Source organism: Salmo trutta, chromosome 16 (genome assembly GCF_901001165.1).
Source record: "Salmo trutta chromosome 16, fSalTru1.1, whole genome shotgun sequence".
Classification (NCBI taxonomy): Eukaryota; Metazoa; Chordata; class Actinopteri; order Salmoniformes; family Salmonidae; genus Salmo; species Salmo trutta.
In genome coordinates this window covers 11,652,459-11,667,434 of record NC_042972.1, presented here as the reverse complement: position 1 = coordinate 11,667,434, position 14,976 = coordinate 11,652,459, and the positions used below count along the sequence as shown (strand labels likewise).

The 14,976-nt window shown below is 45.0% G+C and overlaps 1 protein-coding gene across 1 annotated transcript; it reads right to left on the bottom strand.

Annotated features, from left to right (window-relative positions):
- Positions 1-1,082: 1,082 nt before the first annotated feature.
- Positions 1,083-14,755, bottom strand: ddx27 (DEAD (Asp-Glu-Ala-Asp) box polypeptide 27). The gene is made up of 21 exons (XM_029693021.1): positions 14,535-14,755; positions 14,114-14,263; positions 13,799-13,858; positions 13,452-13,653; positions 13,327-13,370; positions 13,091-13,177; positions 12,744-12,849; positions 12,111-12,284; positions 11,576-11,726; positions 10,523-10,622; positions 10,079-10,220; positions 9,008-9,161; positions 8,260-8,341; positions 7,284-7,461; positions 5,379-5,485; positions 5,208-5,304; positions 4,729-4,820; positions 3,666-3,786; positions 2,119-2,215; positions 1,926-2,003; positions 1,083-1,550 (listed from the first exon to the last, which is right to left on the bottom strand). Exons 1-21 carry the CDS (start codon positions 14,619-14,621, stop codon positions 1,535-1,537), a joined length of 2,325 nt encoding a protein of 774 aa, XP_029548881.1. The 5' UTR covers positions 14,622-14,755; the 3' UTR covers positions 1,083-1,534.
- Positions 14,756-14,976: the final 221 nt, after the last annotated feature.

The window sequence follows — 14,976 nt, the reverse complement described above, 5'->3', positions numbered from 1 at the left end:
CAAATAAAGCCCAGAACAACAGCAAAGGACCTTGAAGATGCTGGAGGAAACGGGTACAAAAGTACCTATATCCACAGTAAAACGAGTCCTATATCGACATAACCTGAAAGGCTGCTCAGCAAGGAAGAAGACGCTGCTCCAAAACCGCCATAAAAAAGCCAGACTACGGTTTGCAACTGCACATGGGGACAAAGAACGTACTTTTTGGAGAAATGTCCTCTGGTCTGATGAAACAAAAATAGAACTGTTTGGTCATAATGACCATCGTTATGTTTGGAGGAAAAAGGGGGAGGCTTGCAAGCTGAAGAACACCATCCCAAACGTGAAGCACGGGGGTGGCAGCATCATGTTGTGGGGGTGCTTTGCTGCAGGAGGGCCTGGTGTATTTCACAAAATAGATGGCATCATGAGGGAGGAAAATTGTGTGGATATATTGAAGCAACATCTCAAGACAGCAGTCAGGAAGTTAAAGCTTGGTCACAAGTGGGTCTTCCAAATGGACAATGACCCAAAGTTGTGGCAAAATGGCTTAAAGACAACAAAGTCAAGGTACTGGAGTGGCCATCACAAAGCCCTGACCTCAATCCTATAGAAAATTTCTGGGCAGACCTGAAAAAGCATGTGCGAGCAAAGAGGCCTATACAAACCTGACTCAGTTACACCAGCTCTGTCTGGAGGAGTGGGCCAAAATTCACCCAACTTATTGTGGGAAGCTTGTGGAAGGCTACCCAAAATGTTTAACCCAAGTTAAACAATTTAAAGGCAATGCTGCCAAATACTAATTGAGTGCATGTAAACTTCTGACCCACTGGGAATGTGATGAAAGAAATAAAATCTGAAATAAATCATTCTCTCTACAATTATTCTGACATTTCACATTCTTAAAATAAAGTGGTGATCCTAACTGACCTAAGACAGGGAATTTTTACTAGGATTAAATGTCAGGAATTGTGAAAAACTGAGTTTAATTGTATTTGGCCTATGGTCTATGTAAACTTCAGACTTCTCTGTTGTAGCAATTGAGCCTGGGGATGAGGATTTATAGTGGGCTAACTAGTGGTCTTATGAAAACAGGCCATGCGTCACCATTTTGTAACTTTATTGATACACTATTGCAACAAAAACCAACATAATCCCTACATGGATTTCACTATTGCAAGGACAATGATGGCCATTCGAGACTCATGAAAAACCCATCGCTCAGAATAATACATATTAAACTTTTATTATCTTCAAAAGAACCTGTTTCTCAGCATTACATATTTTTAAGTGAAGCTACAACAGGTTACATAAAACCACGGTATGGTTACACATTGCAACCTGTATGTCTGATATAAAAACTAAGAGAGGGTGCATAGTGCAATCTGAGACTAATAAAATTATTTCAGCCAAATCCTTTCCAGTCAATTTCCATTATGCCCCCACTGAAAAGTGGGAAAGCACTGATTTAGGAAGACAGACACTTAAAACAAAAAGACCGGTGAATCCATCCATCCAAATTGCATATCTTGTCTTTTTCCCATCAAGGCAGTTCTTACTTTCTCCTAAACCTGAAACAGAACCAACGTATCAAAACATTATTACAGTACACATGGAGTTAAACCTGAAACAGAACCAACATATCAGATTACTACAGTGCATAGAAATAAAATGAATGAATTACATTTCTATGGCACAGTACACATGGAGATGGCATTGGAGCAGCTGTTATGGTCATCTGAACAGTGACTCAAACACCTGCCCCTCCCCGGAAACCCAAAATCTGGGAACATTCATTGGTCATAATGTACTCATCATACCACTGGTAATATTTGAAATTTAAGTGTCACAGCAAAAATCTGCAGAAAAGCATGGATAAACATGAGCTGATAGCACAATATCCAGGCTACATTGAAGAGGAACCCACTAAATATGACATCACTTACTTGGCCTTGGACTTGAAGCCGCCGCCTCCTTTCTTGTTCGTTGGAATTCCAAGCCTCTTCTTATCCTCAAAGGAGGGTCTGAGGGTGAAATAAAAGACATTACACGTCACCTCCATACAGACACATTTCCTGTGTGGTTGTCAACGTTTCAATGCAGTTACGGGTATTAACTACATTTAGGAAAGACACTTACCCAGCTCTGTACTGCTTGAGTGCTTTCTTACTGGTGTTTGTAAGTTCTTTGTCAAACACAGACTTCTTGGCTGGTTTACCAGCTTTCTGTTTCGCACCTAAACGCAAAGAAATAGAGACAATCCATGAGTTGTGTTGTAGGACCCTGCATCTCTACACCCTTAATAACATCTGCTAAATATGTGTATGTGACCAATACAATTTGATCTGATTTATTTAGTTATGTTGTAGGACCCTGCATCTCTACACCCTTAATAACATCTGCTAAATATGTGTATGTGACCAATACAATTTGATCTGATTTATTTAGTTGTGTTGTAGGACCCTGCATCTCTACACCCTTAATAACATCTGCTAAATATGTGTATGTGACCAATACAATTTGATCTGATTTATTTAGTTATGTTGTAGGACCCTGCATCTCTACACCCTTAATAACATCTGCTAAATATGTGTATGTGACCAATACAATTTGATTTGATTTATTTAGTTGTGTTGTAGGACCCAGTATTTAGTAATGCATTTTATTTTTATCCCAATTTTCCCCAACTTCGTGATATCCAATTGGTAGTTACAGTCTTGTCTCATCGCTGCAACTCCTGTACGGACTCGGGAGAGGCGAAGGTCGAGAGCCATGCGTCCTCCGAAACACAACCCTGCCAAGCCGCACTGCTTCTTGACACACTGCTCGCTTAACCCAGAAGCCAACCTCACTAATGTGTCGGAGGAAACACCGTACATCTGGCGACCGTGTCAGTGTGCATGCGCCCGGCCCGCCACAAGTAGTTGCTAGAGCTCGATGGGACAAGGACATCCCAGCCAGCCAAACCCTCCCATAACCCTGATGACGCTGGGCCAATTGTGCGGCGGCTCATGGGCCTCACGGTCGCGGCAGGCTGCGACACATCCTGGGATCGAACTAGGGTCTGTAGTGAAGCCTCAAGCACTGCGATGCAGTGCCTAAGACCACTCGGGAGGCCCATATTTTGTTATGTTGTAGGACCCAGTATTTAGTTATGTTGTAGGACCCAGTATTTATGCAGCCAGCAGGGTGGTATGGGGCTGGAGAACAGAGGTGAATTGGCTTAACAGTTGTAAGGAGGGGCACCTTGTAAACTGTTTTATACATCTTAAGAAAGCACACAGAGCCCAAAACAAGGGTTCCAACGCATGCAACAAAAAATTAAATCAACTGCTTCACACACCAAAAATATGAACAATTGCATTTTGTTCGCTGCTGGTTAAAACAGGAAGAGGTGAGCCTGCATACTGCAATCAGATATGAAACTCCAGAAGTGCTTATTCTGGTTCATGTCCACATCAGGATGATAGTGGTGGCCGTGGAAGTCTTACAAGCCACTTGGGAGCATAGAAATTTAAAGACCAGGGCCTGTATTCATAAAGTATCTCAGAGTCAAGAGTGCTGATCTAGGATCAGGCCCCCCCACCTGCTGTTCATGTAACATTATTCATTATGATCTAAACTGATCACAGATCAGCACTTTCGTGAATATGTGCCCAGTTCTTTATATAATATATGAGTCCCACCTTTCTGGACAGGCTCGTCCTCTGGCATGGCCCTGGCTCGTTTGGGTTTCCGGTCCCTCTTGGCTGCTCGCTCAGCGTACATCTGGGACTTGAGGATCTCAAACTCTGCTCTATCCTCAGACTGAGAACAACACAGAGAGAAAACAGTGACTGGAAAGACACATAGCTAACCGGAATAGCGCTTGACAAAATTATGACGAACAATGTGTGTACACATAACTGGGTTGGGGTCAAATCATATAAATTCAGGAAGATAACTGAATTTCCTATTCCAAAAAATGTACCTCAACCCTGATACATGATATCCTGTATATTTAAGATGTATATGACCATGTATTATAAGTTATAGACATGATAGGGATATGTGGTCATTCACAACACAATAAATGTCACCATAGCTAATTTAATTTCAGTGGTGAAAACTAGGGGAAGAAAAGAGCTCACTAGTTTTAAATGCATGGTCAAAGTAATAAAGCTCAGATTATATGGACCAATGTAGATCCGGAGAACTACAAAGAATGATTGCAGAAGAATGCAAAGTAAACATAAATGTCTATATGACAGGACTGACAGCTTGAAGCTTGGAGACAGCTAGCCTTGGAGACAGCTAGCCTTGGAGACAGCTAGCCTTGGAGACAGCTAGCCTTGGAGACAGCTAGCCTTGGAGACAGCTAGCCTTGGAGACAGCTAGCCTTGGAGACAGCTAGCCTTGGAGACAGCTAGCCTTGGAGACAGCTAGCCTTGGAGACAGCTAGCCTTGGAGACAGCTAGCCTTGGAGACAGCTAGCCTGAGTTGGACTTTCAGCATGCCTCATGGGTTTATAACTAGATCAATATAATAATTAGTGAACAGAGGTCATAAATGGCAGACTTGTCAAATGTAATGGTTGTGATGCTATAAAATATGAAAATGATCAAATCAAGATTCCTGAGTGGAAACACCCTACATGGGGAATTCTGTTAACATTATTTTTCAGTGCACAGAGAAAATACAGAAGATCAAGGAAAACAAACGGACAAAATCAAAATCAGTCGTAGTCTACCAGAAAAGGAGCACACATACCGATAACACTTTCTTTTTCCCCTCCTTGATGAACTTCTCTCTCTTCTTCTTTCCTCTCAGGGCCAAGTCAAAGTCAGCCAGCGCTTTGGTCACTGGCAGAGACAAGGGTCATGAATGATGCAGATGGGGCTGAATTGTCCCTGTGCTTTTAGGGGTCATATGCCCACCTTTACAATGTGCTCACAAGCAGATCAATGAAAACAATTACATCAGCTAACAGACAGTTGGCCCCCAAAAGGCTCATTTTCATACAAAGTTCTGACCCTTGCTGGGTCTTAGGCAAGGGCCTGTTTTAGTTGAGCTGTAGTCAAGCTCATGTGCATTGGTTGCAGTGAGAAGATATTATGTCCATGGTAATGCACTTTATGTAGTTTCCCATCTAACGGCATGCTGGGATAGGAAGACGCCCCCTAGCAGTAGTGAGGAACGTAGTACGGAGGTTGGCAGGCCTATAATGCGTGTTGGTCTGTGTTACTCACTGCGGTCTTTTTTGCGCTCGTCGTGCGTTTGGAACCACGTCCTCTGGGGATCCGTCTCGTCTGCGTTCTGTGCCAGCCGCTTCTGTGCCACGCTGATCTGAATGACACGTGCACATGAGCATAGGAATACACTAGTACCCACACATACACACAAAATACGCAGCTTTTTACCTGAGCCTCTGAGTGAGACATGGCCCTCTCCTCTCTCTCCAGACGCATCACGGCGTACACATCCTTCTCCAGCTTCTCAATCAGGTCTCTGAACTTCAGAATCACCTCTGGAGGAGACAAAACATCAGAATCACCTCTGGAGGAGACAAAACATCAGAATCACCTCTGGAGGAGACAAAAGTTGTAGGCCTGATCACAGACAACGATGAGACAGCCTATAGGGAGGAGATCAGAGACCTGGCCGTGTGGTGCCAGGACAACAACCTCTCCCTCAACATGATCAAGACAAAGGAGCTGATTGTGGACTACAGGAGGGCCAAACATGCCCCCATTAACATCAACGGGGCTGAAGTGGAGCAGGTTGAGAGTTTCAAGTTCCTCGGCGTCTACATCAACAACAAACTAGAATGGTCCAAACACACCAAGACGTGAAGAGGGCACAACAACACCTTTCCCCCTCAGGAGGCTGAAAAGATTTGGCATGGGTCCTCAGATCCTCAAAAGGTTCTACAGCTGCACCATCAAAAAGCATCCTGACCGGTTGCATCACCGCCTGGTATGGCAACTGCTCGGCATCCGACCGTAAGGCGCTACAGAGGGTAGTGCGTACGGCCCAATGCATCACTGGGGCCAAGCTGCCTGCCATCTAGGACCTCTATACTAGGCGGTGTCAGAGGAAGGCCCCGAGAAATTGTCAAAGACTCCAGTCACCCAAGTCATAGACTGTTCGCTCTGCTACAGCTCCTCAACAGCGTCTACCCCAGGCTTATGGCCTGCTGAACAACTCATCAAATGGCCACCCGGACTATTTACATTGACCCCCCCCCCCCCACACACACACACTGCCGCTACTTGCTGCTTATTATCTATGCAGTCACTTTACCCCTACCTACAAATTACCTTGACTAACCTGTACCCCCGCACATTGACTCTGTACCAGTAACCACTGTATATAGCCTCATTATTGTTATTTCATTTTCTTGTTACATTTTTTTTACTTTAGTATATTTAGTAAATATTTTCTTAACTCTTTCTTAAACTGCATTGTTGGTTAAGAGCTTTTAAGTAAGCATTTTACAGTAAGGTCTTCACCTCTTGTATTCGGCGCATGTGACAAATAACATCACCTCTGAAGGAGGAGTGAGGAATGTGTCTCGAAGTCAAATCCACAGATGAAGTGAGTGGAAACCTTTTCAGAGAGGGGCCTGAGAGGTCCACCACAATGCCTCTCCTGCTGCAGTACTCTCTCTCACATACGAAAACCTTCATGGGCGTGGAATGTAACAGGCAGGGCTAGGAGTACACCAGTGAGAGGAACCAATTCAATTCCTGCCTAGAAACAGAGATGTATTGGTTGTCTAGATGTGTGAGGAGTTGACCCCGCCTATCAGAAGGTTAGAAATATATGTGCTTGTGTAATCATGCCTTGACTTTGCAGCTGTACGACCTAGTGGGTGAATAAACTTGGTTTGAGATTTTTTCTTGTTGTCCGTTTTCATTTTTACTTAGTTTGTTCAGAACCTAACACCATTTACCTAGTGGCCATGAAATTGAATAAAATCATTTAACATTCAAATGTATAATTTTGGTGGACTAGACTCTCCCTTGAAATGAACAACACACAGTATGTTGAATGAGTGGTAAGCACACTGAATATCCTTATGTTTAATTTCTTCTTCATTTAACCAGGTGATACCCATTGAGATATTAATCGCCTTTTGAATATTTTAGAAATGAATCCTTCCTTGAAGTAATTGGCGATATGAATTGGTTGGATTGGTAAAAGTAACGGGGTAATATCCTTGCTAACACCGATCCAAACACTAAGATCTCACCTCAAGGAAACAAGGAAGAAAGGATGTATTTCTGCAGTATTTCAACAGGGTCGTGGTGTTGAGCTTTTACCTTGTGGCAGGACGCGGGCCTTCACGGGGGTCTTGGCCTTCCTGACGATGTCCTTTAGCATCTTCCTCTCAGTCTCGCCCACCAGGGACACAGAGCGACCGACCTTGCCGGCACGGGCCGTGCGGCCCACCCTGTGGACGTAGTGCTTCACTGTGTTGGGCATGGTGAAGTTAATCACCTGGGGAGGAGAACGAGGACATCAGCGGGTGCATCTCAATAATCACAAAATGGCTTCTTCGGCATGGTGACCAGCTGAGGAGAATGTGTTCATTTCTACTGGTCTTCTGCCAGCTTCTGCCAGCTACTCAATTGAGTTCAGGGAGGAGAAGACTCTAGAACCCCTCCCCCCCTCTCTGCAGTGCGGTAGCTCCACCCCCCCCTCTCTGCAGGGCGGTAGCTCCACCCCCCCCTCTCTGCAGGGCGGTAGCTCCACCCCCCCCCCCCCCGCAGGGCGGTAGCTCCACCCCCCCTCTCTGCAGGGCGGTAGCTCCACCCCCCCCCCCCCGCAGGGCGGTAGCTCCACCACCCCCCCCCCAGGGCGGTAGCTCCACCCCCCCCCACCCCCCCAGGGCGGTAGCTCCACCCCCCCCCCCCCCCCCCAGGGCGGTAGCTCCACCCCCCCCCCCAGGGCGGTAGCTCCACCCCCCCCCCCAGGGCGGTAGCTCCACCCCCCCCCCCAGGGCGGTAGCTCCACCCCCCCCCCAGGGCGGTAGCTCCACCCCCCCCCCCCAGGGCGGTAGCTCCACCCCCCCCTCTCTCTGCAAGTTTCAGCCAAGTCTTTGGGCTAAATGTCCCCTCCCTTTCAGAACTTCGTAAGAAGTGCACACTTGCGGAATCGTGATATTTCCAACTAATCTGTGACATAAACAAACTAATCAGTGATGAAAGCAGTTCAATAATGTCAAGTGTTCTTGTAAAGCATTTTTCCTAGAAACATATTTTCCTAGCACATAAACACTTTACAGAGAGCCCTTACCGTCTTCACGCCATCGATATCCAGACCTCTAGCCGCAACATCTGTGGCCACAAGGATGTCAATCTGTTCATCTTTGAACCGCCTATGATGAGACACAAACTATTTACTATGATGAGACACAAACTATTTACTATGATGAGACACAAACTATTTACTATGATGAGACACAAACTATTTACTATGATGAGACACAAACTATTTACTATGGTGAGACACAAACTATTTACTATGATGAGACACAAACTATTTACTATGATGAGACACAAACTATTTACTATGATGAGACACAAACTATTTACTATGATGAGACACAAACTATTTACTATGGTGATACACAAGAAACGATTTACTATGATGAGACACAAACTATTTACTCCATGTTACATAACCCTGGTTTGGGTTTTAATGCATCTTCATACTGCACATCTCTGTTCTTATGAACAGATCAATCCAGCTACTGTATTGAGTCACAGGGTACTTGCATACTCAGTCACCACCTGTCTGAAGACATCTCAAGGCATGGTGATGGCTGGGTATGTACTATACTTGTTACTATTTTAAATAAGTCTGATTCACACTGTAGGGCCGACCCAAATCCTACTATGCTGGCTCAGATAGTTCCCTTTCCCATTGTCCTGTACAGCACCGTTCCAGCAACTATGGGCAACTATGGTGTGGAAGTGTAACCAGGTCAGTACCATACAGCCGGGCTCTGTTAGACTACGTTTGTTTTTATGAGTCTAGGTACCTGAGGCTCTCCAGTCTCTGGGTCTGGGACAGGTTCCCGTGCAGCTCTCCCACCTTCAGCCCCATCAGGCCCAGGAGGATGTGCATCCGGTGGGCCTGCTTCTTGGTCTGGGTGAACAGCATCACATGGTCCTGGAAGGTCCGTGTCAGCAGGGCTGAGACACAGACCCAGGAGACAACACACAGAGTTATTCACCAGATTGGAAGAGAAATGGAAAAGTACTATACTTCACAGTGAACCTTCTGCTACATGTCGTACCACAGTGAACCTTCTGCTACATGTCGTACCACAGTGAACCTTCTGCTACATGTCGTACCACAGTGAACCTTCTGCTACATGTCGTACCAGTGAACCTTCTGCTACATGTCGTACCACAGTGAACCTTCTGCTACATGTCGTACCACAGTGAACCTTCTGCTACATGTCGTACCACAGTGAACCTTCTGCTACATGTCGTACCACAGTGAACCTTCTGCTACATGTCGTACCACAGTGAACCTTCTGCTACATGTCGTACCACAGTGAACCTTCTGCTACATGTCGTACCACAGTGAACCTTCTGCTACATGTCGTACCACAGTGAACCTTCTGCTACATGTCGAACCACAGTGAACCTTCTGCTACATGTCGAACCACAGTGAACCTTCTGCTACATGTCGTACCACAGTGAATCTTCTGCTACATGTCGTACCACAGTGAACCTTCTGCTACATGTCGTACCACAGTGAACCTTCTGCTACATGTCGTACCACAGTGAACCTTCTGCTACATGTCGTACCACAGTGAACCTTCTGCTACATGTCGTACCACAGTGAACCTTCTGCTACATGTGGTACTATACTTCACAGAGAACCTTCTGCTACATGTGGTATTATACTTCACAGAGAACCTTCTGCTACATGTGGTACTATACTTCACAGTGAACCTTCTGCTACATGTGGTACTATACTTCACAGTGAACCTTCTGCTACATGTGGTACTATACTTCACAGAAAACCTTCTGCTACATGTGGTACTATACTTCACAGTATACAGAACAAATGGACTGTGATAGTCGTCCAGACCACTCACCGGCCACAATAGCCTCCCTGTCTCCTTCCCTGGCTGGTCTGATCCTGACAAACTCCTGTCTGAGGTAGGGCGCCACGTCTGTGTTACTGTTCACAAAGATACGAACCGGCTGCTTCAGAGAGACCGACGCCAAGTCTTTCACCTGGAGAGGAGAAAAAGAGAGAGAGATAGCGAGAGAGAGTGAGTGAGAACACTATTTCAATAAACGACACAGAAAAGGAATGGAAAACGAAGCAATAGTGATGAGAATGGAATAATAAGCAGTATGTGTCAACACAAACCGTGACCAGACACTAACACATGACTCCATTTATCAGCCAATCATCAAGATGATGACAAGTGGAATCGGGTGGGTAAGCACAGAACTGGAACACAGCCTGTATCTATCCTAGACCAGGTTTGGGGACCAATGGGTTAATAAAGGAATGCAGGTTGTGTCCTCACCTCTTCGCTCATGGTGGCAGAGAAGAGCATGGTCTGTCTCTGGTAGGCACACATCCTGATGATCTCCTTCATCTGCTCCTCAAAGTACTCGTCCAGCATCCTGCAATTTAGGGGAACATTAATGATGTATATAAGGGAAAATCTGTGAAATCTGGGCTGTATTCATTAGGGCACACAACGGAAAATGCGTTAAAAAGTTTTGCAACAAAAAGCGAAAATGACTGTTTATCAGACAAGGCCAGGTCGCTCCCCGTTTTAGTTTGTTTTCGTCCATTTGGTGCCTACTGATGAACACCACCCTGAATTGCTGTGTAAATAATTATAACTATCCTGTGTTGAAAATGTATATAGCCTGTAAACGATAGGCCTTCTCAATACTGTATCTGTTTGGGAGATGGTCCAGACGTATGGGGTTTGGCCATAGACAGTGCATTCAGAAAGTATTCAGACCCCTTCTTACACATTTTGTTACATAACAGCCTTATTCCAAAATGTATTAAATATATATTTTTCTTAAATCTACACACAATACCCATAATGACAAGGTGAAAAAAGATTAAGAAATGTTTCAAATGTATATAAAAAAAGACATCTTATTTACATAAATATTCAGACCCTTTGCTATGAGACAGAAAATGGAGCTCCCCATCCAACCTAACAGAGCTGGAGAGGATCTGCAGAGAAGAATGGGAGAAACTCGCCAAATACAGGTGTGCCAAGCTTCTAGCGACATACCCAAGAAGACTCAAGGATGTAATCACTGCCAAAGTTGCTGAGTAAAGTACTGAGTAAAGAGGCAAAATACTATCGTAAATGTGATATTTCAAATTTATATTTTCAAAAAAACTGTTTTTGCTTTGTCATTATGGGTATTGTGTGTAGATTGATGAGGGGAAAAAATAATTTCATCCATTTTAGAATAAGGCTGTAACGTAACAAAATGTGGAAGAAGTCAAGAGGTTTGAATACTTTCCCAATGCATTAACAACTCCACCAACATATGAAAACTGCGTCTCATTCATTCCTATGGACGGATCAGCCTAACCGTCTTACCGGTCAGCCTCGTCCAGGATGAGGATCTCAATCTGGCTGAGCTCAAAAGAGGGCGTGTTGTGCAGGTGGTCAATCAGTCGACCTGGCGTGGCGATCAGGACGTCAGGGCCCATCCGCAATGCCACCTCCTGGGATTTGAGGTCCAGACCCCCTACAAGGCATCCACACACACACACACACACACACACACACACACACAGAAAAAGACGCCATGATTCCTGACCCTTTGTCTTTACATCAATACGTCACACATTCATTGGTTATATTCCATGCAACTAAATATTTGCATTCACAACTAATGTATGACAATATCTCCAGTTGAATAACGCCATGGAGTAAACCAAAAAGTATATTAAACGAATTCACGATTAATTAGCACCGAACAGCCAACTACTATGGTCTGGGAGCAGAATAGGATGCTGCACAACTGCTGCCAACCAGCTTCATACTACCAGAGACGAGACCACAGACGTCGGCCATATGGCTCTAAAATCGTGGGCCATTTTGGATCAAGTGGTCCGGTTTTCTCACTCACCCACAGCCAGGCAGGTGGTGATGCTTGTGAACTGGGCCAGCTGGCGGGCCACGGCGTGCACCTGGATGCCCAGCTCACGCGTGGGCACCAGGACTAGCACACGGGTCACCGCTGCCTGTTTGGGCTTGTAGATGAGACGCTCCAGCACAGGAAGCATGAACGCTGCCGTCTTACCTAGAAGAAGAAGAGGGAGGAAGCACAGAAGGGCCGAAGAAAGAGAGAGGAAGGGGACGAGGGAGAAAGAGAGAAGGGGAAGGAGAAAGAGAGAGGAAGGGGACGAGGGAGAAAGAGAGAAGGGGACGAGGGAGAAAGAGAGAAGGGGACGAGGGAGAAAGAGAGAAGGGGAGGGAGAAAGAGAGAAGGGGAAGGAGAAAGAGGGGAATGGGAGAGGCAGAGGAAGGTTTAACAGATGGACTTTTTCACAATACCATTGTAAATATGGTGTGTGTGAGTGTGTGCGCTTGCAGGGAGCAAACTTGAGTGCTGCAGCTCTGTGCCAAAACATGGCAATCTACCAACATAAAATAACACACACGTAACTGCTGTCGTTAATGCAGTAAAGGTCTGATGGACACTTCCGGTGCGTATGTGCCTATCTGTGTGTGAGTGTGTGTCCTGACACGTCTCCTTTACCAGTGCCGGTAGCAGCGCAGGCACAGATGTCTTTGCCCAGAAGCCCCACAGGTACACAGGCCTTCTGGATGGGAGTGGGCTGCTTGAAGCCCATGGCAGTGATAGCCTGAGGACACACATTGTGAAATAACCTGTCTGACTTCTCAATTTCTGGCCAACACGGTCATAAATTACACATTCAACTGATATTTAGATACAATTTTAATTACAGAGTGCTATTTTTTGTTTTTTATTCAACTATAGTCCGAGTCAAATAAATGCAGGACTACTGCTCTGGGCGAACACACCCAAAGCAAACCTTGGTACAATTTCATTATCCAACAGATTTCCAAGTAAACGTGACCCACCTTAAGAATAGGCCTGGAGAGGTTCATGTCGGGAAACATGAGTTTGTCATCATAGTTTGAGGCATCTTCAAAGAAGGCCTCTGGAGGCTGTAGGTAGAGAATGAGTAAAACATACTGCTATTATAGCAGCAATAGCAGGGTCCTAGCAATAGAAACAGTCCCACGGTTAATCCCTCTACAGCATAAATGTGGGAAACTCAAAAGTATTTCTTACAATCTATCTGTTCAACGCTCACCTCTTCTGCCTTTGTCTTCTTTCTACCTTTGTCCCTCACCGTATCTGTGAGAGTAAAACCAAGTTTAAAAGTTACTGAGTGTCAATACCGAAAGTAAAACAATGAATGCTTCAAGCTCTACCCACCTGCTTTGGTGAGAACCTCTTCATCCCCTGATGTAAACTCCTCCCCATCATCATCACTCTGGTCTTCGTCATTGGATACCTCAGCCCCATCTTCAGCGATATCAGGTTTCTCATCTTCTTCCTCCTCCTCCTCATCTTCGTCATCTTCCTCTTCAGCGTCCTCTGAGGGAATCTCTGTTTTTTCTGTCGTCTTTGCCTTCTCCTATATAGACATTGAAGGAAAGGGAACGTGCCCTTATTGACCAACACTGAAGCAGTCATCACAGGAAATGTCATGTGTCTTGTCTGCAGGTTCCATAATACAACAACTATGTTCATTTACCTTTTCAAACTACAGGACATCTTACCTCTGTTTTGCGTTTCTTGCGTACTTTCTCAATCTTTTCATCCAAGGTGGTGGGGGCTTTCTGCAGCACAATAACACATTTAGTTCAGTGTTGTATGAGTTGGTGCAGAATCAGAGTAACAGTAGTTCAGTCTTTTTCAGAGTTGAATCAGCAAGTAGCCTGGATGTCAGCCTGTCTCCGCTTCGGCCAACTAATTTGACAGTTATGTTTGCTACAAAATGACAAAGGAGCTGGCTGAAGCACAAGACTGGCAACCAGGCTTTGAGTCTTGACCAAGTTTTTGCCAAATAGCATACTCTTAGACTGGCAACCTACCCTCTTCTTCAGCTGTGCCATCACATCTGCCATAGCCCAGTCCTCGCTGTAGAGTCCATCCCTCTCTCCAAACTCAAAGTCAGCGCTGAAGTCTCCAGCACCATGGCCCTTCAACGTTTTCTTCTTCTTGTTGAGAACTATTGGCTGTTCCTGTTAGCATAGAGTGGAGGGATGAAACACAATGTCTGGTATTGTAACTTACATTAACTTTCAAGAGAAATACACCAGAAAGTTAATCAGGGTCTAATTTATTTTTCTTGTGCAGTGACACTTCTGTCCTGGAGGAAATTAACTAGCTAGTGAATGATTGCCTAAATGCAATAGAAAAACTACCACTCAGGTTACTAACGTGAGATATGCAGCAAGCTAGCCACTTTGATCAGTATAACTGACTGTCTGGCACGCTTGTTTCCAAACTTACGTCTTCGTCGTTAGACTCTGAATCAGTCTCCTCGGGAACATCGTCATGGTCCTGAATTGTCCCGACCAGGTCCAAATCTGACAGCATGGTTCGGTTCGTGTTAACTAGCTTGAGCTCCACAGAAAACAGTGATTCGGCTACCCAATGCTAACTAGCGGGTGTTAGCCAGTTGAATCTATGCCTGTTCCAACACGTGTGCGTACCAAAATAGGAAGTGTATAGTCATCTACATCCGGTTACCTTATCGTGCTTGACATGTTTAGCGCTCTCTACAGCATCGGGGCGAATACTACATCTGCGGTAATGATAGGTACAGGTGTTATGCAAAGATATATATAAACCAATGATATTCAGTGCATTCGTAAAGTATTCAGACCCCGTTACTTTTTCCACGTTGTTGCGTTACAGCCTTATTCTAAACTGGATAAAGTTCATTATTTTC

Coding starts and splice junctions, on each gene's coding strand:
- ddx27 (XM_029693021.1), bottom strand. CDS start 14,621: ATGCTGTCAGATTTGGACCTGGTCGGGACAATTCAGGACCATGACGAT. Junction 8,342..9,007: donor CAGAGACTGGAGAGCCTCAG/GTACCTAGACTC, acceptor GTCTCATCATAG/GCGGTTCAAAGATGAACAGA. Junction 5,305..5,378: donor TGTCTCACTCAGAGGCTCAG/GTAAAAAGCTGC, acceptor CGTGTCATTCAG/ATCAGCGTGGCACAGAAGCG.